General features: G+C 38.4%; 2 protein-coding genes across 2 annotated transcripts; both read left to right on the top strand.

Annotated features, from left to right (window-relative positions):
- Window positions 1-1,771: 1,771 nt before the first annotated feature.
- On the top strand, window positions 1,772-4,153 carry exosc4 (exosome component 4). Its single transcript, XM_051697999.1, has 3 exons — window positions 1,772-2,019; window positions 2,961-3,167; window positions 3,348-4,153. Exons 1-3 carry the CDS (start codon window positions 1,849-1,851, stop codon window positions 3,705-3,707), a joined length of 738 nt encoding a protein of 245 aa, XP_051553959.1. The 5' UTR covers window positions 1,772-1,848; the 3' UTR covers window positions 3,708-4,153.
- Window positions 4,154-5,227: 1,074 nt separating this feature from the next.
- Window positions 5,228-22,200, top strand: gpaa1 (glycosylphosphatidylinositol anchor attachment 1). The gene is made up of 14 exons (XM_051697549.1): window positions 5,228-5,293; window positions 5,399-5,468; window positions 6,184-6,288; window positions 6,396-6,575; window positions 9,346-9,457; window positions 9,769-9,916; window positions 13,328-13,429; window positions 14,598-14,794; window positions 14,880-15,076; window positions 16,567-16,720; window positions 17,052-17,123; window positions 17,403-17,599; window positions 18,265-18,435; window positions 20,670-22,200. Exons 3-14 carry the CDS (start codon window positions 6,215-6,217, stop codon window positions 20,911-20,913), a joined length of 1,848 nt encoding a protein of 615 aa, XP_051553509.1. The 5' UTR covers window positions 5,228-5,293; window positions 5,399-5,468; window positions 6,184-6,214; the 3' UTR covers window positions 20,914-22,200.
- Window positions 22,201-22,297: the final 97 nt, after the last annotated feature.

Genomic DNA, 22,297 nt, shown 5'->3' with positions numbered 1-22,297 from the left:
GAAATACAGGCTGCTCTGGAAAAAGACGGAGTGGTTGTTTCAAGGAGCACAATACAACGATACTTGAACAAAAATTAGCTGCATGGTCAAGTTGCCAGAAAGAAGCCTTTACTGCGCCGATGCCACAAAAAAGCCTGGTTACAATATGCCCGACAACACCTTGACATGCCTCACAGCTTCTGGCACACTGTAATTTGGAGTAATGAGACCAAAATAGAGCTTTATGGTCACAACCATAAGTGCTATGTTTGGAGAGAGGTCAACAAGGCCTATAGTGAAAAGAATACCATCCCCACTGAGAAGCATGGTGGCTCACTGATGTTTTGGGGGTGTGTGAGCTCTAAAGGCACGGGGAATCTTGTGAAAATTGATGGCATGATGAATGCAGCATGTTATCAGAAAATACTGCCAGACAATTTGCATTCTTCTGCATGAAAGCTGCGCATGGGACGCACTTGGACTTTCCAGCACGACAATGACCCTAAGCACAAGGCCAAGTTGACCCTCCAGTGGTAACAGCAGAAAAAGGTGAAGGTTCTGGAGTGGCCATCACAGTCTCCTGACCTTAATATCATCGAGCCACTCTGGGGAGATCTCAAAATTGCGGTTCATGCAAGACGACCAAAGACTTTGCATGACCTGGAGGCATTTTGCCAAGACGAATGGGCAGCTATACCACCTGCAAGAATTTGGGGTCTCATAGACAACTATTACAAAAGACTGCACGCTGTCATTGATGCTAAAGGGGGCAATACACAGTATTAAGAACTAAGGGGATGCAGACAGGGGTGATTTCATTTTTTTCTTTGTTGCCATGTTTTGTTTTATGATTGTGCCATTCTGTTATAACCTACAGTTGAATATGAATCCCATAAGAAATAATAGAAATGAGTTTTGCCTGCTTAAAACGGTACATATATTACCAATTCTCCAAGGGTATGCAAACTTTTGAGCACAACTGTAGGTTTAAATATATATATTTTTTAGTTTGGTAATTTATTTAATTTAATACAGGGAATTTTGCCGGCATTTTTTCAAAAGTAAGCTAAACAATAATTTAACACTAAAAATTTTTTAGTGTTCCAAAAAAGCACACTAAAGCTTTTCTCCTAGTATTGTGTATTTATTTTTAATATAAAACATCTTTATGCACAGAAATATGTTTTTTGTATTGTGGGCTAATTGCATGACTGCTGTCTATTATTTTGAATGGTGTGGAAAAGCAACTTTAATAAATAAACGGATTAAATTAATCACAAACAGTGGCCATTAATTTGTTCTCCATGCACTTGTCGATGTGCATGTCTTGATACGAGATATTTGTGTTGACACTCCTGAAAGTGTCATGTTTGCAGTGATCGGATCTATATGCCGTTCAGATCGATCCATGATCACGTACAATAAATTGGCTCTGAAGGATGTATACCGTCGTCATGATTAACACAGGCTAACGATTAGGGCAAATTCTGTCATGCGACAATATATTTTTGCGTTAATGCCAATTTTCTCGACAAAAAGTGTTTCCAAACCAGTTTTTCGTGACATATTGAAGTATCGACATAGAGTTTATGCGCTAGATGTTAAACGGAAAAATATTATGTCGACACTTGTGAAATTTTAGCGATAATTTGTGTTTCCATCAGCTTTATTTTGATGCGCTAAAACTTTCTTCGCAAAAAATCCTTGGACGGAAACGTAGTTAGTGCCTGTGGTTGAAGATGAAGTGATGTGTGTGCAACAGTCCAGCAGGTGGCGGTATTTTCACACTGAGACTGAAGTCAACAGCAGCAGAAGAAGATTTGTGAGTCCACGAGTTTGTGTGTCTTGTGTTGAATAAAACTGTGATCAATGGCAGGTGTTGAGTTGTTGTCAGATCAGGGATACCGGCTGGATGGACGAAAATCCTCCGAGCTGCGTAAAGTTCAGGCCCGTATGAGTGTGTTTGCTCAGGCAGACGGATCTGCTTATCTGGAGCAGGGAAACACTAAAGCTCTGGCAGTGGTGTATGGACCACATGAGGTGAGAAATGATGGTGATGATCACTTATGTGTGTCCCAATATGTGTGCAGCTTATATGAACGTGAAGTAAACAGTGCTGGACGCTGTAGTTTTTTCTATAATTTAGAAAAATTATATTGTAGTGTCGATATGTATATGTATTGGATGTACTGTATATGTGCAAGAAGAATAAAATTTAGATTTGTTATTAAAAGCTAACTTTTCTTTACCAATAACGATGGCATACAATGCAAAACATTACTGATCGATTTTTTTTAATTTCGTTTCGTTCTGAGCAAAAACTGTATTTCTTTTCGTTCCGGTTCAGACGTTCTGTAGCCTCATTTCCAAATGGTAACAGGTCAGAACAAAATAAAAGGTTAATAACATTCTTTTTAAAATGACAGTAAATAAGCCACTTGCCTCACTTTCAGTTTCACACCTCCGCTGTCTCCGCTTCTGAGACAGTCAATCTGCACATCTTATCATGTGGCTCGCTGTGCATGACACCACAGAGACTCACAGCATGTGGAGGCTCATGCTACTCTCCGCAATCCACGCACAACTTACCACATGCCTTATTGAGAGCGAGGACCACTAATCGCGACCACGAGGAGGTTACCCCATGTGACTCTACCCTCCCTAGCAACCGGGCCAATTTGGTTGCTTAGGAGACCTGGCTGGAGTCACTCAGCACACCCTGGATTCAAACTCACGACTCCAGGGGTGGTAGTCAGCGTCAATACTCACTAAGCTAACCAGGCCCCTTATATTTACATTTCTTTAGCATAAAAACACATTTACAATATCAACAATTGAGTAACATTCAGTGACAACAGCACTGGCAGTTCCGTCAACTGTTCCAAAACATTCTCACACTAGCCAGCAGGCCATCCTTATTGTTGAGCCCTGATATAATCACAGTTTTGACTTTTCTTTTTTTTATTAATCTCTCCCTCTAGACACGAGGTTCCCGCAGTAAATCATTGCATGATCGTGCAGTCATTAACTGTCAGTACAGTATGGCCACATTCAGCACAGCGGAGAGGAAGAGACGTCCACACGGTGACCGCAAGTCCAGTGAGATGAGTCTTCACTTGAAACAGACTTTTGAAGCTGCAGTTCTCACTCAGCTCTACCCACGATCACAGATCGACATCTTTGTCAAGGTATGAGCATTCAACTCAACCACACAGTACAGTAGATCAAGCTACTTTATCAGCCAACAAACTACAAAGCCCCAGTCCCTTTTGTGAACAGAATCACTGTATTAAACCATTTAGAAGAGAGACATTAGTGTGCATAACGTGTATGAATATAAACCATGAGTCTCTTATGGCGTCCTGTAGATTCTGCAGGCGGATGGCGGGAACTACAGCGCATGTGTCAATGCTGCTACTTTGGCTCTGGTGGACGCTGGAATCCCCATGCGTGACTATGTGTGCGCCTGCACTGCTGGCTTTGTGGAAGACACACCACTGGCTGATCTTTGTCATGCGGAGGAGAGTGGAGGGGGCACTTCACTGGCACTGGCGCTGCTGCCCCGCAGTGGGAATATCGCCCTGCTGCAGATGGACGCCCGGCTCCATCAGGACCACTTGGACACATTAATAGAGGCAGCCATGACGGCATGCAAAAGTCTTAGTAAAGTCGTGGATACTGCTGTGCGGCAGCATCTGCAGGAGGTTTCAGTTCTTACCAGCGACTGAAAAGCACCACAGCTTTCATGTGACAACTGATGCCCTTTTAAAGAGAAAGTTCACCCAAAAATGTAAAATACTATCATGATTTACTCATGCTCATGTTGATCCAGAACTGCATTGCTTACTTTCTTTGGTAGGGCACAAAAGGAGATTTTTGTGTTTTTAGTTCCACAGAAGAAAAAGAAACTAATAGGGGGGTTGAAACAACATGAGAGTGAGTACATGATGACTGTATTTTTATTTTTGAAAAAAGTATTCCTTTAACTACACCCTTGGCTCACTGGAGCTAACTGTTTAGTATTTTCCCATGGCAGGAAGAGTGTACGGCTGAAATGGCACATTACACCACAAAAAATTACATTTTGCCTGGTGGAGACATAGAGACTCTCTACAATAATTATATTTACATCATTTATATGAAAATAAAGAAATTCTCCATTTCAGTGATGAGATTTGTTATCTTGTGTTTTGTATATGTAAATATCACACATCAGGTAAACACATTCAAAATCATAAAATATTCAGAACAGGAAAAGCAGTTTGATGTCATTGATAGCTCATAAGATTGAACAACTTACTCTAGTGAATTATGTTGAGGAACAGACTGAAATTTTAAAGGAATATTCCAGGTTCAGGGTTTGGGTGTTTTAGCATTATGTCGTCATGGCAACAAAGTTGTAAAATTGGATATAAGGTTAGTAAGCTATTTTATCACGGAAATCATGTTAAAATGCATATTGATTGTGTCTTGTGGTTGGACGTTTGAAACAGTGAATATTTTAACGTTTGGCCCCCATTCATTTCCATTGTAAGTGCCTCACTGTAATTCAGATTTTTGCAGGAATTTGAAATGAATGTTTGTGGTAATCAACATTATGCCACAGATGTTGTCATTTGAGCTTAACTTGTATTGAACCCGGAATATTCCTTTCATTCAGTGAATGAGCTATCATTCACTGAAAAAGACTGAACAGGTGATAAAGTTTGATTTATTGACATTAATGAGCCCTCGGGTTTAATCAACTGCAGACATATTTGTATTTTAAAACAAAAAAAATCAAGTTCCTGAAGTCTCACGTTATTGTTTTATATTCTTTTTTTCTTATTTGAGACATTTGTGTATTCATTTTAAGCATAATTACTTATATCTAATAATTCTAAATATTGACATAAAGGGAAATCTGGACCGACATTCACAATTAAATATTTTATTTAATTTTTTTGTAATGAATCATTAACAGGTCTCAACAAGCTGCGACTCTCATTGGTCCGTTTTGAACAGCGCTGAGAAAAGTAACAAACACCATGTGACTACACCGTCTAGACGCTACTTCAGCACTTTAGCAGCAGTCTGGGAAATATTTTACACCTGAATAATGACTTTAATACACATTGCATAAACGAGACACCGAAATAGAAAGAGTATGACTTTAAACCTATAAAACCCAATCGTTTTGAAAACTCATGGGACATAAGCCCCGCCCATTTAGCGGAAGTTGGTCCGCACCGTTTTAGTTTCGACCAGAAACACGGAACAAAACTGAGAATAAATGAATATACTGAAGCTGCAGTCTAATGCTCGATATTTCACGGTAAAATTCAGACACACAGACGTGTATATTTCTCTGTTTTTACTAAATGATATCGCAGATGTTGTGATTGATTTAACAACATGCATTTTATGTTCTCTTTCGCAGATGATGTGCTGAAGTGTGCATTCATACAGCGGATCAGCATAACGCCCAATAAACCACACTAAGAATTCAGGTAAATTAATCTCAAATTAATGCTGATGATAATGTCTTGCAGTTTAGTGTATGTCATTTTATTAATATGACTTGCTACCCTGCTGGCGTGTTTGATAATCGACACTCGTCATTTTCTTATAGATCCCTTTTTATTTTTGTATTTGTATTTATTAGTCATTTTTATTTAATAGATTTGGTAACACTTCCTTTAATGACATTAACAAACAATATTGTACACTACAACTACTCATCTAAAATTAATGTAACGTGTTCAGAACAAGTAAAAAAAAAAAAATCTGGGTTCCAGTGTTCCCCGTGTTCAAGCCAAATCTACGCCCTTGATTGCAGGGTTTATTGCGTTACATCGTTATGACAACATATAATAATGTATAACGTTACACAGAAGGTTTGTATGCAATTTCATCGCACCAAAATAATTTTAACACATGTAATTGTTTCGTCTTGTGGCTATACTTTTGTAACGGTGTGTATTTTCATGTTTGCGCACTGGCCCCATTCACTTTCATTGTAAGTGCCTCACTGTAACCGCGATTTTTGCTTTTTTTTAATAAACAAGGAATGAGTCCAAATATTTGTTTTTTTTCTGGTATATTATGCCACAAATGCTTATTGAGCTTAACTTGTGTTGAGCCTCAAATATTCCTTTGTAATGCTCAAAATGCTCTTGTGTGGTAAATATTCCCATTTTGAATTGTGTAATCATCTCATCACAGGTCTTTTGGAGTAGAGCAACAGGTTATCATCATGGGTCTGTTGTCTGACCCGAATCGCAGAAAGGCCCTGACCAACCTCCTGACCCGCCTCAACACACCCATATGGTAGGTGCTCATTGTCCATTGAAATGACACCACACAACTCGTAAACCTCCGGTTTGACTGTTCCACCTCTTTCTGTTCCTTATATGGTTCTCTGTTCATTGTTTCAGTATGGTGTGCTATCTGGCAGCCATAGTCTGGTTCATGGGTCTGGCGTTTGAGCCCTTCACGCTGCGAACGTACATGTCAGAAAACGCCATGGGTTCAACCATGGTGGAGGAACGGTTCCCATCTGGAGAACGAGCACTGTCCACTGCCAGAGAGTTTGATGGTCACAAAAGAAAGGCTGGGTGAGTTAAAACCTCTCGCTGTATCTGAGCAGAATAAGTGCTTCTTGGATAATAAGGTCTATTTAAGTCTTTATATTTAAACTTTTTTTTGTGCCAGAGTTCTACCATGATGTTTATATACTTTTCAACTTAAATACAAATTTTAGTTTTTTTGAATGAGATTTTTGCTTTACAGCAGTGAGGATATATTCAGAAGTAATGAGAAAATAATGTCACTGTACAAGAAACCTTACTGGTTCTAAAAAAAATGCTAAAAAATGTTTTTATAAAAAATAACCAAATATAATTTCTGGTTTCTTTTGATTTTGGGGCAAAATATGACATGGACATGTTGTTGACAGGTTTCGTGAGGCTCCCTTAAAGGCCAATACCTTTCTCTGGGACTCTTTAAAGGGGTTATGAAATGGAAAATCACTTTTTCCTTGATATCTAGACATATAAGAGGTAACTGTACTATAAAAACATAATGTAAATTTCAGAACTCAAAACTAAAAAGAGCATGTATAATTCCCACTCTATTGAAACGTCTCCTTTTGAAAACTGTTTGTGATGTCACAAGACATTGCTCATTTGCATTTACATGCCCCACAACATGTGTCATTGCAGCCTTGGCCCCGCCCACTGCCGTTCAGTTCATATCGTAAACAGAGGGAGAGAGACAGGCCTAGTGTGTAGAGGTCTGCAACCAGACCCGAACCCGACAGGTTTCAGGCCAGGTTCGGTCAGTTTTTCAAATAGGACTTAGGGTTCTGGTTTGTTCGGCCTACCGAACTTGTTTCGCACTCTTACTCACAGACACACGCGAATGGACGAGTTAGGGGCTGTTCACACTGAACGTGTTTTTTCGCACATCTGTTCTGTTTTCCCCTTGTTTTCCTATGTAAACACATGCTGGACAAAAGTCTTTGATGGTTGCACCACGTCTCGCTATTTCTTCAGCGACTCACGCAGGACCAGCAATTTTTAAACACCGTGTCAGGTTGTTTTCTCCCAATTTGGAATGCCCAATTCCCACTACTTAGTAGGTCCTCGTGGTGGCACGGTTACTCACCTCAATCCGGGTAGCAGAGCACAAGTCTCAGTTGCCTCCGCTTCTGAGACAGTCAATCCGCGCATCTTATCCCGTGGCTCGTTGTGCAAGACACCGCGGAGACACGCAGCATGTGGAGGCTCATGCAACTCTCCGTGATCCATGCGCAACTTACCACGTGCCCCATCGAGAGTGAGAACCACTAATCGCAACGAGGTGGTTACCTCATGTGACTCTGCCCTCCCTAGCAACCAGGCCAATTTGGTTGCTTAACACCGTTTCAAGTTAAAAAGAACTTCAAATTGTCAAAAACGCTTGTCGAGACACCTGCACTTTGTTTCATTCTTTGTGCTTCGATTATTTTTAGCACAGGTGTCACAAAGATTCAACAATCTGAACTAGTTCAGGCTGCATAGAGGGGACTGTTGCATTGTTTCATAATATTCCAGATTGTTCTGCACCAAGTGAAGTTTCGGCAAATAGACGGTACGGCAATGCTTTTTTTTCCCCTTTTGCTCTAGTGTATTAAGGGGCTGCTGTGCCTTGTTAAAACTGTACATTTACTGTTTCAGTACTGTTACGAATGTTGTCTATATGCTTACATAAAATACAGTCTACTGCAACAGTACTTGCTAGGAGAAGGAATTAGTAAGCGATTTCGGGTCGGGTTTGGGCTTATACTCTTGACAATATCATTCAGGCCGGGTAAGGACGGGCCACACGGTCTCTGGTACGGGTCGGGTACGGGTTTCATTTTAAGGCCTGTGCAGACCTCTACCAGTGTGACCAACTATTCTTAAACTACAAAGGGGACCCATCTGGACTATTTTGAAGTTTTTTTTGTGCATAAAACATGCATTACACAGACATCTTTGATGATTGTCATGTATATCACGCCGCTTTTAAAAGATGCAGTGTCAAGTTACAACTCAGAAAAGGAGACTCAGTTCGGCTTCATTCAGCTTGCTGTTCTTGCGGCCATCTGCACTATTTTTAATTGTTGGTGTGTATATACAAGCACTAGCTGGACGTCTTTGACCACTTGGATGCGTTTCTGGCGATCTGCGCCTCAGTGCACCTATGTGTGTGCAGCATGTTTTACCGTGCTATGGACTGTGTATGTGCGGCTCATATCAGCGTGGACTGCTTGTGAACCAGTCATAATACGATTCAAGTGCTGCAAAGGAACTGTTATTGAAGAAGAATGGGGCAGTTAAAAACACTTGGATTTGACTGCAAAATTGTGAGTCAACAGTTTAATTCATGAATATTTCTTATGTCATGACTGTTTAATAGTTATGGTGCTAATGTGCTTGAGTGAACAGTTTAATATATTCAGATGCGATGTGCGTTATGTGTAAACCCTGAAATTTAGTTTTATAAGGTTGTGGAGAGCTTGTTCATTCTCTTCCATTTGATTTTCAAATATGGCTGAATTTGAGGGGCTGCACGATGTTAGCCAATCAGAAAAGTGGGCATTTACATTGAAGTTTAAAGAAGACGCTGAGGCCAAAACCAAGCATTTCAATTAGAGGGCCAGAGACAGGGTGGGAAATGATCTTTTATTATTAAACTATGACAGTTTTGGTGCAAAAAAAACTTTACTGACATTATCAGTGGACCTCAGGGAAGATAATACAATTATTTAAAAAAATAGCATTTCATGACCGCTTTAAGATGCAGGCACAAGGAGATGGATATTCTTCCAGTTTGTTTGCTCACATCTCTTTCTCTCTCTAGTGGCATGCCGGTGGAGTGGTTAGTTAAGACGATGCAAGCAAGAGGACTGGAGGTGTTCACTCAGAGTTTCTCCCGTATGCTGCCTTTCCCCGATGAGAACAAAGAACGTTACGTGAGTCTTATTTTTTATTTATTTTTTTACAAACTTTTTTATGTCTATATTAGAAAATTAGAAACTTAAGATGGCATGAATGTAAATGTGAATTTTATTATACACAACACATTATGTATATACATTATACATTTAGATTTGCTGACATTTTTTGTTTGCTGTTTTGGAGAGAGGGCATGTGGTTGAAGGGACTAGGTGTTATATTTATCTTTAACAGTTAGCAAAACGTTTGCAATTGCTTAACGCATCTTTATTTGTTCTTGAGAAATGTATGTGCAAGCCATTTAAAATATGTTTTCTCATTTATTCAGATGGTTCGAGGCACAAATGTGTATGGGATCTTGCGGGCTCCTCGCGCTCCTCGGACAGAGGCACTGGTGATAAGTGCGCCATGTAGTCCTGGCAACAGCAACAACCAGGCGGTCGGGCTCCTGTTGGGTCTTGCACATTATTTCAGGAGTAAGATACTTCACTCTGTGAACGTACTGAGATTTCAATTTTATTTCATGTTGCAATTAGTGTTGCAACAGCTAATCAATATAACTGATAATAATAAGGAAATAAATAGAATTATTGTTTACTTGAATATATGCACAGAGAGGCTTTGTAACTTTACAGTTGTGAGAAATGCATTTGCATACATAAACTCATTTGAAAAATGACTGAGATGAGCTGGAGTGATGCAGAATGCACAACCCAAGTTTCCCAAAGCCCAAGCAGTAATTTGTTCCTCATTTAAAAAAGTTGTACTCCTAATGAAATGAAAAGTCATATTGAAACATATAAATCATGACCACTCATGTGAGATGAAGAGTTCAGTCATATCAGTAACCTTATAAAAATTGTTTTAAACACTTCAGTAAGATCATCATAAGCATATAGATTAATGCGGCCAGTTAATGTGCACTTGAGAGTTGTTTCTCTCCAGCGCATAACTTAAAGGAATATATTCCAGGTTCAATACAAGTTAAACGCAATCGACAGTATTTGTGGCATAATGTTGAGTACCACAAGAATTTATATCCACTCGTCCCTCCTTTTCTATAAAAAAGCAAAAATGTAGGTTACAGTGAGGCACCTACAACGGAAATGAATGGGGTCAATATTTTGAGGGTTTAAAGGCAGCAATGTGAAGCTTATAATTTTATAAAACTCATGTATTATATGAGCTGTAAAGTTGTTTGGATCGTCATTTTTAGTCATTTTAGGGTTTTAAGGTTTGTTGACATTACATCGTCATGACAACGAAGTTGTAATATTATCTATAACTTTTCAAAGATAAGGTTAGTGAGTGATTTAATCACACAAATATCATGTTATCATGCATATATTGTTTATGTATTATGGCTCTACTTTTGAAACAGTGAGTATTTTAACGTTTACAGATTGGCCCCATTGACTTCCATTGTGCTCTCACTGTAACCCAGATTTTTGCTTTTGTTTTTTTAAGAAAAGGAAGGATGAGTCAAAGTTAATTTTTGTAGTAATCAACATTATGCCACACATGCTGTCGATTGAGCTTAACTTGTATTGAACCTGGAAAATATTCCTTAAAGTCTTGGCCTGGTCTTTGCATGCTTTGGTGATCTCCCAGAAATCCTTGACTTTTACTAATTATATTTAATCATTGTCCAGGAAACCAGCTATATAATCTAGAAGTTGACGGTTGACCAGTAGTGGATTATTTGGCCGATACCCATAACTAAGGTGGTGAAAAAGGCAGATAACCAATTAATCGGCTGATAGTTTTTAAAATCAGTTCATAGAATGTTAAAAAAAATATGACAGGCACAAACATGAAGGCTACAAGAGTCCAAAATGAATAAAATCCAAGATGTAGATTATTGTTGAACCAAAATCCCAGTAATAACCAGACAAAATTAAGATTTGGTGCATAACATGGGACTTATTCTGTAAAAAAAGCCATTTTATAGCCTATATATTCACCAGATGAAGGATTGTGTGTGTGTGTGTGTGTGTGTGTGTGTGTGTGTGTGTGTGTGTGTGTGTATATATATATATATATATATATACACACACACACACACACACACACACACACACTGGCAGCCAAAAGTTTGGAATAATGTACAGATTTCGCTGTTTCGGAAGGAAATTGGTACTTTAATTCACCAGTGTGGCATTCAACTGATCACAAAGTATAGTCAGGACATTACTGATGTAAAAAACAACACCATCACTATTTATCAAATCTAGACAGGCCCCATTTCCAGCAGCCATCACTCCAACACCTTATCTTTGAGTAATCATGCTAAATTGCTAATTTGGTACAAGAAAATCACTTGCCATTATATCAAACACAGTTGAAAGATATTTGGCTCATTAAATGAAGCTTAACATTGTTTTTGTGTTTGTTTTTGAGTTGTCACAGTATGCAATAGACTGGCGTGTCTTAAGGTCAATATTAGGTCAAAAATGACAAAAAAGAAACAGCTTTCTCTAGAAACTCATCAGTCAATCATTGTTTTGAGGAATAAAGGCTATACAGAGCTTGATATTGTCAAAAAACTGAAGATTTCATACAAAGGTGTACACTACAGTCTTCAAAGACAAAGGACAACTGGCTCTAACAAGGACAGAAAGAGATGTGGAAGACCAGATGTACAACTAAACAAGAGGATAAGTACATCAGAGTCTCTAGTTTGAGAAATAGATGCCTCACATGTCCTCAGCTGACAGCTTCATTGAATTCTACCCACTCAACACCAGTTTCATGTACAACAGTAAAGAGAAGACTCAGGGGTGCAGGCCTTATGGGAAGAATTGCAAAGAAAAAGACACTTTTGAAACACAAAATACAAAAAGAAAAGGTTAGAGTGGGCAAAGAAACAGACATTGGACAACAGATAATTGGAAAAGAGTGTTATGGATCTTCACCCCATTGAGCTTTTGTGGGATCAGCTAGACTGTAAGGTGTGAGAAGTGCCCGACAAGACAGCCTCATCTATGGCAAGTGCTACAGGAAGTGTGGGGTGAAATGTCACCTGAGTATCTGGACAAACTGACAGCTAGAATAACAAGGATCTGCAAAGCTGTCATTGCTGCACGTGGAGGATTTTTGATGAGTACTCTTTGAAATAGTTTAAGAAGTTCTGAACATTTATAATAGTAAGTTTTCACATTATTAATGTCCTGACTAAAATATGATCAGTTGAATGCCACTTTGGTGAATAAAAGTACCAATTTCTTTCCATAAGAGCAAAATCTGTACATTATTCCAAACGTTTGGCTGCCAGTGTGTGTGTGTGTGTGTGTGTGTGTGTGTGTGTGTGTGTGTGTGTGTGTGTGTGTGTGTGTATATATATATATATATATATAATATATATATATATATATAAAATATACTCGCACTACCGGTCAAAAGTTTAGGGTCACTTAATCATTCTTTATTATAATTATTTTTTCACATTTAAGGATAATAGTAAAGTCATCAAAACTATGGAATAACAGAAATGGAACTATAGGAATTGTGTTGTGACTAAAGAAATTCCAAAATAAATCTTTTTTTGTGGTAATTTTTTTGATTTGTAATGAAATAAATATGGTGGCATAGTTAAATTTGTATCTACAAAACTAATTTCAAACATTTAAGTATACACCTTCGAATCAAAAGGTTTTTAAGATCATGAGAAACATTTCAATCAAGTGACCCCAAACTTTTGAACGGCAGTGTATATCGGTCTTCCTCTAATACGATCATTAAAGAAACATGTTGCATGTTGGCATTAAAGAATAGCTACGTTTAAGACTCTTTATGCATGAGTTCTGACTTGCACTCAGCACATTTATGATGTACACTGAATTATCAGAATAAATTGATCTTATTTCTGCTCCACTTCTTCCCCACAGATCAGGTTTACTGGGCCAAAGACATCATATTCTTAGTAAATGAACATGACCTGATTGGTATGCAGGCCTGGCTGGAGGGCTACCATCACACTAACATTACAGGTGTGTACAGATAGCACTTCACAATGTGAAAATGAAAACCTGTTTTATTCCAGACCATGAAATCCCTTATTTCATAATTCCACTCATTAAAGCCCTACAGGCAACTGTGTTTATGCAATAAATGGTCAATTAGATTTTTTGTTGACTTTGTATTCTAATTAGGGCTTAAATGATTAGCCGATGTTTGTTGACAAAAATTTTAGTTGTCGAATAGTCGTTTGATCCCGTTTAACGTAACGTGAGATCAGATATGAAACAAATGACACTGCAGCTCACACCTGATTGAGAAGAGGAAGAAAACAGCTCACAGTCCAGATGCACTCCAACTTTCCAAACAGCTTCAGGTGAAGTATGAGGGAATAATACAAAATAAGTAAATACAGAAGCACTCTCGTTGTGTAATAAGCGCAGCTGGAGCTGCCGCTCCGCTGAAGCAAAACTTGCATGTCGAGCGTCTTTAAAGGATACACCCCGTTGCATCATAAATACAGTTATATTTAATGCGTTATAGCTTTATTAAATTTAAAATAATAAGGAAGCAGGTCATGTAAATTACTACAAACTCCAAAACAGTCATCTCTCTATGAGTTGCGCGATGTGTCCCGATCTAAGGGGGAGAGATTGAAACTGAAGCCGGCTGATGCACACACTGTCGCGGGGACAGCTAGATTATAACGTGATGGCTTGCGACTTATTGATTCATAATATATGTCACTGTGCATTTCTTATCCTGAAGAAAATTGGTAATACGCAGCTTTATTATTAAGAGAGAGTTTGTTTTTTTGTGAGTTAAAGATGGATTGAAGATTGCTTCTAAAGTAAATGTATCTTGTTTTAAGGATTTTTAGACGATTTTAAATGGAAAACGACAAAAACACAATGATAATAGGATTTTTTTGCAGTGAATTTTTTTAGTGAATTAAACTTAATAAAACGTTTTTTTTCCCTTTAATTCAGTGAATGTCATTTAGAGGTATTTCTAAAAGAGGATTTTTCCCTCTGTATTGTTAGCAAGCATGTTTAATACAACCTTTTAAAAAGGGGCACAAGCTGAATAGTCGGTTGTGAGCTAATGATTAATCATTGCAATAATCGTTCTAATAATCGTTAGATTAGTTGATTATCAAACTAATCATTAGTTGCAGCCCTAATTCTAATGTTCATGCAGGAATGGAGTACTCGCCCCTGCAGGGCCGGGCGGGGTCGATTCAGGCTGCCCTCTCATTGGAGCTCAGCAGTGATGTCATCACCAGCCTGGACTTGATTTTAGAAGGGCTCAATGGTCAGCTGCCCAACCTGGACCTGGCAAACCTCTTCTACGCATTCTGCCAGAAGTTAGGAGTTCTGTGCACCATTCAGGGAAAGGTAAGTCACTTTGGATAGAAGAGTCTACTAATGACAACATATTAACTTGCTAAACACTTCAGATATGCTGTTCAATGTCCCTCAGCTCCAGAGGAATGACTGGGACAGTGCGGAGGGCTACACTCATGCGGCTCAGACCATGTTGCTGATGGTGCTGAAACAGGCCAGCGGGCATTCTTGGGGTGATCATGGACTCTTCCTGCGCTATCACATTGAAGCTGCTTCTATTCGGGGCATCAACAGTTTCAGACATTACAAGACGGATGCTACAACCATTGGCAGGTTGGTTTTGTGTTGCCCACATGGCATTTGAAGTGTGACCAAGTCTTAGAGGTCTGTAATACCTAGAGAGAGCTATCCGTTTAGCATTTCCATTCGTCTCAATGGCAGTTGCATGGCTGCAGCATGAATCTCTGGAAGTGACCTACATGCTTCCATCTTTGCTCATGAGAACTAAAAATGTTTAGACATTCACCTGAGCCAGAACTGCCATCTGGAGCCACAGGAAAATAACGTCCTAATAACACTGATTAGCTGATGACATTACAAGAAGGTGGACAGTCCCAAGCCCTACACTAGCAACTATCCAGAACTGTGATTTCAAAAGGCAGCAAACGGGGGAAAACTTGAAAAAATTAATTTATTGGATTTAACATTCCTCCAACAATTGGGCTAAAACATTCTACATATAATTTAATGTAATGAGAGTTTTTTGATGTATATGATGCTTGCAAAACTATTAAATTGACATATATAGCTGGGATTCCATCCACATATTTTTATGCACATTTTAGGATATTGCATATAAATGCAGTATATAAATGAAAAAGAAGCAAATACATTTTTAATTTTATTTTTTTATTTTTTTATTGGAAAAGAAGACATGCACTTAAACTGTGATGTATACATTTCTATCCGATTATGGCGATTAACTGTCTGTTTTAGGGCTTTCGCGATTTATGCCGATTAATTGTCTGTTTTAGGGCTTTCGCGATTTATGCCGATTAATTGTCATTCTAATTGAGGTGTATGTGTGACTCATTCATATTTAACATTCATATTCACTTAATATTACCTTATTTGGACTGTAAAGTGTGATTGGAATTTGATCGCAGTTATCTCAAATCAGACGATTATTTAATAATTGTGACAGACCTACCTGTCATCAAAGTGATTGAAAATTTTTACCTCCCAGAACTGTTTGACATGCCTTTGCTTCCAGACATAAGGCATCTGCCATGGAACGCTAGCAACATGAAGTTCATCACAGCATTTTGTCTGTGTGCTCTAAACCCCAAGTTATTATTTACATTTAGGAGCCACAGTGGCTCCAACTACAATTTTTATTTTGCGCCAATTTCCCCAGAAGTGATGGTTTTGTTCTCTTAAGCACATGCGATGGAAAAGCTGCTTTATACCCAAATTATTTTCGCAATATTTCAATTTTGCACATAAATTAAATTCTGAGCTTGAAAACATGACTTGTTAAGAGAAGCTTTTTTGCCACACAATGGTGTAGTTGTGGCATTTACCAACAGGAGCTAAATGCATAAACGTCAGGCCAAACCTTGACCCCCAATGTCCCCTGGACATTGTTTTTTGCAATATAGTTTTTTATATTTTAGTCTTAGTTGGTTTTTCACTGGGAAAGTCACGTAGCCACTCTCATACATTATTATAAATGTTGTGCGATTTCTTGATCATCCATTCCTGTATTTCATTCATCAGTCCTTAATTTCTCTTCTCTTTTTCTCATCACTTCTGCATGACAGGTTGCTGGAGGGAATGGTCCGTAAACTCAACAATCTTCTGGAGCGTCTTCATCAGTCATACTTCTTTTATCTCTTACCATCACTCTCTCGCTTCGTCTCCATTGGCTACTACATGCCGGCGTTTGGCCTCCTGGCAGTCATCTTACTACTTCGAGTATCCACATCTGTCTGTGTGATGGCCCGTAAAATTCTTTATTAGACCTGGGCAATAGTTAAAAAAGAACTCAATATAAGTATACCGAGTAAATATTTGATATATTACCCAGCCTTATTCTTTATGAGAAACCATACAGCACTATCTATGGAAAAGACTATAGATTTGTATAATCTAGATTCATGACTTTGTTAAACTTCTCATCTGAACAAAACTCCTGGGGCCAGTAAGCCATTACCCATTATGCAATCCAGAATGTAACTCCATTTCAACCACTATATGATGATGTGTAACTCAGCGCTGACTGTTAGACTCCTTTACTTCAGCGCAGGCGTTGGACATCTGGGTTCATCTAGGAACACCAGCTCTTGCGGAGGTGGATGGAGTTAGTGAAGTGGAACAGGTAAGTCGCATGTCATCTTAAGGTGCACTACTTTTTAAGGTTTACTCTCAGAAATGAACATTACTTTTGAGATCACATGAATATGCCTGTGAATAGGCTATAGGCTAGAGGAGTCATTTGTTGTCTTTACAGTACAACTTCATTTTATTATAAAGTATCCATTAACACTTTTCAGTCTTCATTTCCTTTACAACAAAATGTGATAAATGCATCCGATTCAGTGTTGGATGCCCGGTTTCTCGTTACATATCATTTGTTTTCTCTCTTGTTTCCCACCAGGCGTCCAGTCTGGGGGTGTTGTCAGTGTTGACTCCGGTTGTCATCAGTCACCTGACTGGTGTGGCACTCTATCTGCTTCCTGTTCAGCTGCAGGAAATGGCCGTGGAACACTTCCCTGTGTCTGAAACTGAAGCTGTGGTGCTCACTGCCATTGCCATCTATACTGCAGGGCTAGCGCTACCACACAACACACAACGGTAGTGATTTCCCTATGGAGGCATCATTGGCTCGCTTCCAACGTTAAGGCTGTTTCTAAATGTAGACAACTTAATTATGCTGCCTTCTAACATATCTCATTTTGACCCAATTGTAAGGGGGCATCGCATCATGTATCCTTCAGTGAAGGCAATTCCTTAATTCACTGCGACAAGCTGAGAGAAAAAATGATTCCAAGATAACAAAAATAAATTGTATTGATAAAATATAGTTTGATTATTTAATCCATGTTTGTTCGTGCTATGTATTTTTGTGTTTATTAGAGTTTCGCACATTTAGTTTAGCAACATACTAACGACCATAGTCAGAAAATAACCAGGGCTCGATGCAAAAATGCTACCAAAAGTGACAAAAATGCCTTAAATGGTTTTAGATATGTAAAATGTGGGGGCAATGAGTGAATTCTTCTGAGTATTATCTAACATTTTAAATATGTTAGATATGTATTTGACAAAAATGGACAACATATTCCAAGGGCAAATATTGCAATTTCCTAAAACTGTTAATACATTTTCCCATGCACAGTGACAATTTGTTCACTTATGAGATTCCATGACAGTTAGGAAGGCAGCTAACTAGGTTTTGGAAGCATGCAATACAATCATTTTAATGTATTTTTGCATGATGTTGTCTGTGTCTGTGATAGGTTGTTATCTGGAGAGGGCACGGAGCAGGGCTGGAGAGTGCTGAAACTCACAGCTTTGCTGTATCTGGCTGTGCTGTTGGGCTGCACAGCCCTCATTAACTTCTCTCTGGGCTTCATCCTGGCCATCACACTGGTGCCTATCGCCGCTTGCGTCACGCCACACATGCCTAAGTATGAACCTCGTACTAACACTCACTGTTGCGTACTTATTGCAGTTCGACTGATATCTTGAGATCAGGGTGGCCGATGGCTGATCTTATGTACATCAGTGTTGGGGAAGCTACTTTCAAATTGTTACTTCCCATGCCACAAGCTACTCAACTTAAAGGTGCACTCAGTAATTTGTTGCTCATTAAAAATAGTGTTACTCCTATAGGAATTAATGGTATTTTATAAAATATGTATAAAATCATGAGAACTCGAATGAGATGAGGACTGTAGTCATATCAGTAACCGTATAAAAGCTGTTTTATTCTACATGGGGCAGGGGCGCCCTCATGGGGGCTGCCATTTTAGAATCACATGACCAGGTGAATACTACTGGCGTAATCTCACTAACCGCCTTGCTATTGGACACTTTCTGTGAATAGTGAATTTTCACAGTGGCATCTGTAATTGAAAACTATTACTTTTGAATGATGCTGCATCCAGGCCGTGTTTGATTACGCCCTTGACTCCATTGTTGCGTTCACAATACAATTTGACAAATATAGCGTTTTATGACACTATTCTGCTGATCATTGGAAAATGTTGCTCTTTACCGGAAAAGCGACACTATTGTGGAAGTAGCTGAGCTACTGAAAAATGTTAAGATATTAGCGTCGCTACTTTTAGTTAACTACTCCCCAACACTGACATACATAATACGTTTTATGAAAGCAAATTAGATCCACATGAAAAAACACGAATCAAACAAGCACTTACTGTAAACCATATTTATTCAGAATTCATTACAAATTGATGACAGAAAATTTTTGTCATCCAATGACAGTGCTGTTGCAATATTTTGGAACTACCACTACGAGATACTGTTATTTGCCAATGCCAATAATCTCAAAAATAATGTACAGAATGTAGAGGTGTGCTCTTGAATATTTAGTTTACTTGTTACTTAATCAAACTCTTGATTTTTTTTTTTTTACCTTTTGATGCTATGAACTTCTTTGACTTCGGCAAATCCAGTAAATGGATCTTCCTCTGAAGTGTTCATTGTAAAGATTACGTAAAAAAACATTATTATCAAAGATGCACGTGACTTTCTCCCTTCTGAATTATGTTGGTTGCAGTTGATACATACATGGGCGACCAAAAGTTTGGAATAATGTACAGATTTTGCTGTTTCGGAAGGAAATTGGTGCTTTTATTCACCAAAGTGGCATTCAACTAATCACAAAGTATAGTCAGGACATTACTGATGTAAAAAAACAGCACCATCACTATTTAAAAAAAGTCATATTTGATCAAATCTAGACAGGCCCCATTTCCAGCAGCCATCACTCCAACACCTTATCCTTGAGTAATCATGCTAAATTGCTAATTTGGTACTAGCAAATCACTTGCCATTATATCAGATACAGTTGAAAGATATTTGGTTCATTAAATGAAGCTTAACATTGTCTTTGTGTTTGTTTTTGAGTTGCCACAGTATGCAATAGACTGGCATGTCTTAAGGTCAATATTAGGTCAAAAATGGCAAAAAAGAAACAGCTTTCTCTAGAAACTCATCAGTCAATCATTGTTTTGAAGAATGAAGGCTATACAATGCTTGAAATGGCCAAAAAACTGAAGATTTCATACAAAGGTGTACACTAAAGTCTTCAAAGACAAAAGACAACTGGCTCTAACAAGGACAGCAAGAGATGTGGAAGGCCAGATGTACAACTAAACAAGAGGATAAGTACATCAGAGTCTCTAGTTTGAGAAATAGACGCCTCACATGTCCTCAGCTGACAGCTTCATTGAATTCTACCCGCTCAACACCAGTTTCATGTACAACAGTAAAGAGAAGAATATTTAATTAAACGAATTGATATCATATACGAGCCCCAAAAACCACCCCAGTGAGATCATATTGTAAGTCACCTTGGATAAAAGTGTCTCCTAAATATCTAAATGTAAATCTATTTTACGGTATGATTTGTTTAACCTTTTTAGGTTAACACTATCTGTTTAGGTATTATGCCTCTTTATCTCTACTGGGATTCAGTAATACAGAGAACTACCAAAAATACCCTTCATATATGGAACTGTACAGTGTGTCGTTTTATTATGGGAACCATTTCAACCCTATGTTCTACTGAGGCAACTGTTTTGATGCTTTGAATCTGTGACTGTGATTCCAGTCATATTTCCTTTAGCCTCTAATAATAAACCTCTTTCTGTCTGTGTTTGTGTCTCTCTGTCAGAGCTGTGAGCGTGCTGGCCATGGTGCTTCTCAGTCCTGGCTTCACAATCCTCTACTCTGTCTTTATCTACCAGGAGCTCATAGAAGCTCCTGTCACCATCAGCGAGGGCTGGATGCTCTTCCTGTCGGTCATCTCGCAGGGAGTTCTCGATCACGCCCTCTACGGCTCGCTCGTCTACCCACTTTTAGCCCTCTTCATTTACCCCTGCTGGCTAATGTTCTGGAATATTCTTTTCTGGAAGTAACAACATTTAAGTGTTTGCCGTAGCCGCTGTGGGTCAGCTATTCTTGATCCTAATACCACTGTGTGCCAAAGATTTATTGACCATAAGTGGACATTATCTGCCTTGAGGGGTTGAAAGAAAGAAGATCAGAGAGGATGTAAGGTGTAATGCAGGTCCAAATACAAAGTGGTTATAGATTAAACATTTAATAAAGAATTCTTTGGTCAAAGTATTAAGTGGCATGGCCAGTTGGGGGAGGGCTTTATTTCTTGCTTCTGTTGACACATTTTGGTTAGCAATTTGACAAAATATGACTATATGCATGAAGGCTAGGTATGTTTTAAAAGGATGGAAATATAGCAAGTAATGAATTAAGCAGAAATGCGATTCACTGGAAATGCACTGGAAATTCAATATTGATGGTTCTGAGTATGTATTTATAAGTTTTAAATGCCAAAACTTCAGGAATATGTTGTGTATGACAATACTGGTGGGCACTTCTTCAAAAGACTTAACATAGTCTGTCTTGATGAACATTGAGCATGAAGCTGAGAAACTTGATAGGGTACTTCAATATTATGGTATGACGTCCAGAAAGTTTACAACAGTTACTAGCTACGTTTCCATCCAAGTTGCGAATTTAATTTATGCGAAAAACCATAATATCGCAAAATCGATGCGCGAATAAAGCGGCTTTTCCATCCCATGGGTTTAAAAGTACAAAATCGTCACTTCTGGAGAAATTGTTGGCACTGTTACTCGTGGTTTAGAGAACACACTGGGAGCACAATGTGTGTCCATCCTTATGACTTTACCGTGCAGATCAATAATATATTTTTCAAAAGTGTCAATAAACCTGCTTTTTGGCACAGTTCAAGTTTGTATTCCACTTATTTGCTCTGCAAACGGATTTTCAGGACACCATTATTTCAGGATGACCAGAGCAACATTTCAGAAGTGATGATTGGTCCTCGGGTTCGTCCAGTTATGAATGAATTATTCAGTCACATGACTTTCTTTGATGCGCATCTTGCATTCCTGTTAAATTCAATTGGGGTTTATTCTGTAAATGTGTTTCCATCGTAGTTTATACGCATTTCTTCTTATCGAATAAACAATTGATCCACCAAGCCAGCATATTTTTTTTTTTTTTTTTTATATTTCATGTGAACAGTATCTGAAATTATTATTCTTTTTTATTTTTATTTTTTTGTACGAGGGTTGATGATACAGATGTTGTCACTTGATTGTGTCTGGTAATTGTGAAGAGCAGAAACAAAAGAATAAAACCTTTCCAAGTTTCCAATACTTACTTTCTCCAATATATTACATCCAGTTTATTGAATTATGTCTGTTATGCAAGACTGTCTTCATTTGCGCCAATAAATTATTTTGGCCCTTTTGG

Source organism: Myxocyprinus asiaticus, chromosome 5 (assembly GCF_019703515.2).
Source record: "Myxocyprinus asiaticus isolate MX2 ecotype Aquarium Trade chromosome 5, UBuf_Myxa_2, whole genome shotgun sequence".
NCBI lineage: Eukaryota > Metazoa > Chordata > Actinopteri > Cypriniformes > Catostomidae > Myxocyprinus > Myxocyprinus asiaticus.
The sequence above is the reverse complement of the archived record's forward strand: the minus strand, read 5'-3'. Positions and strand labels throughout refer to the sequence as shown.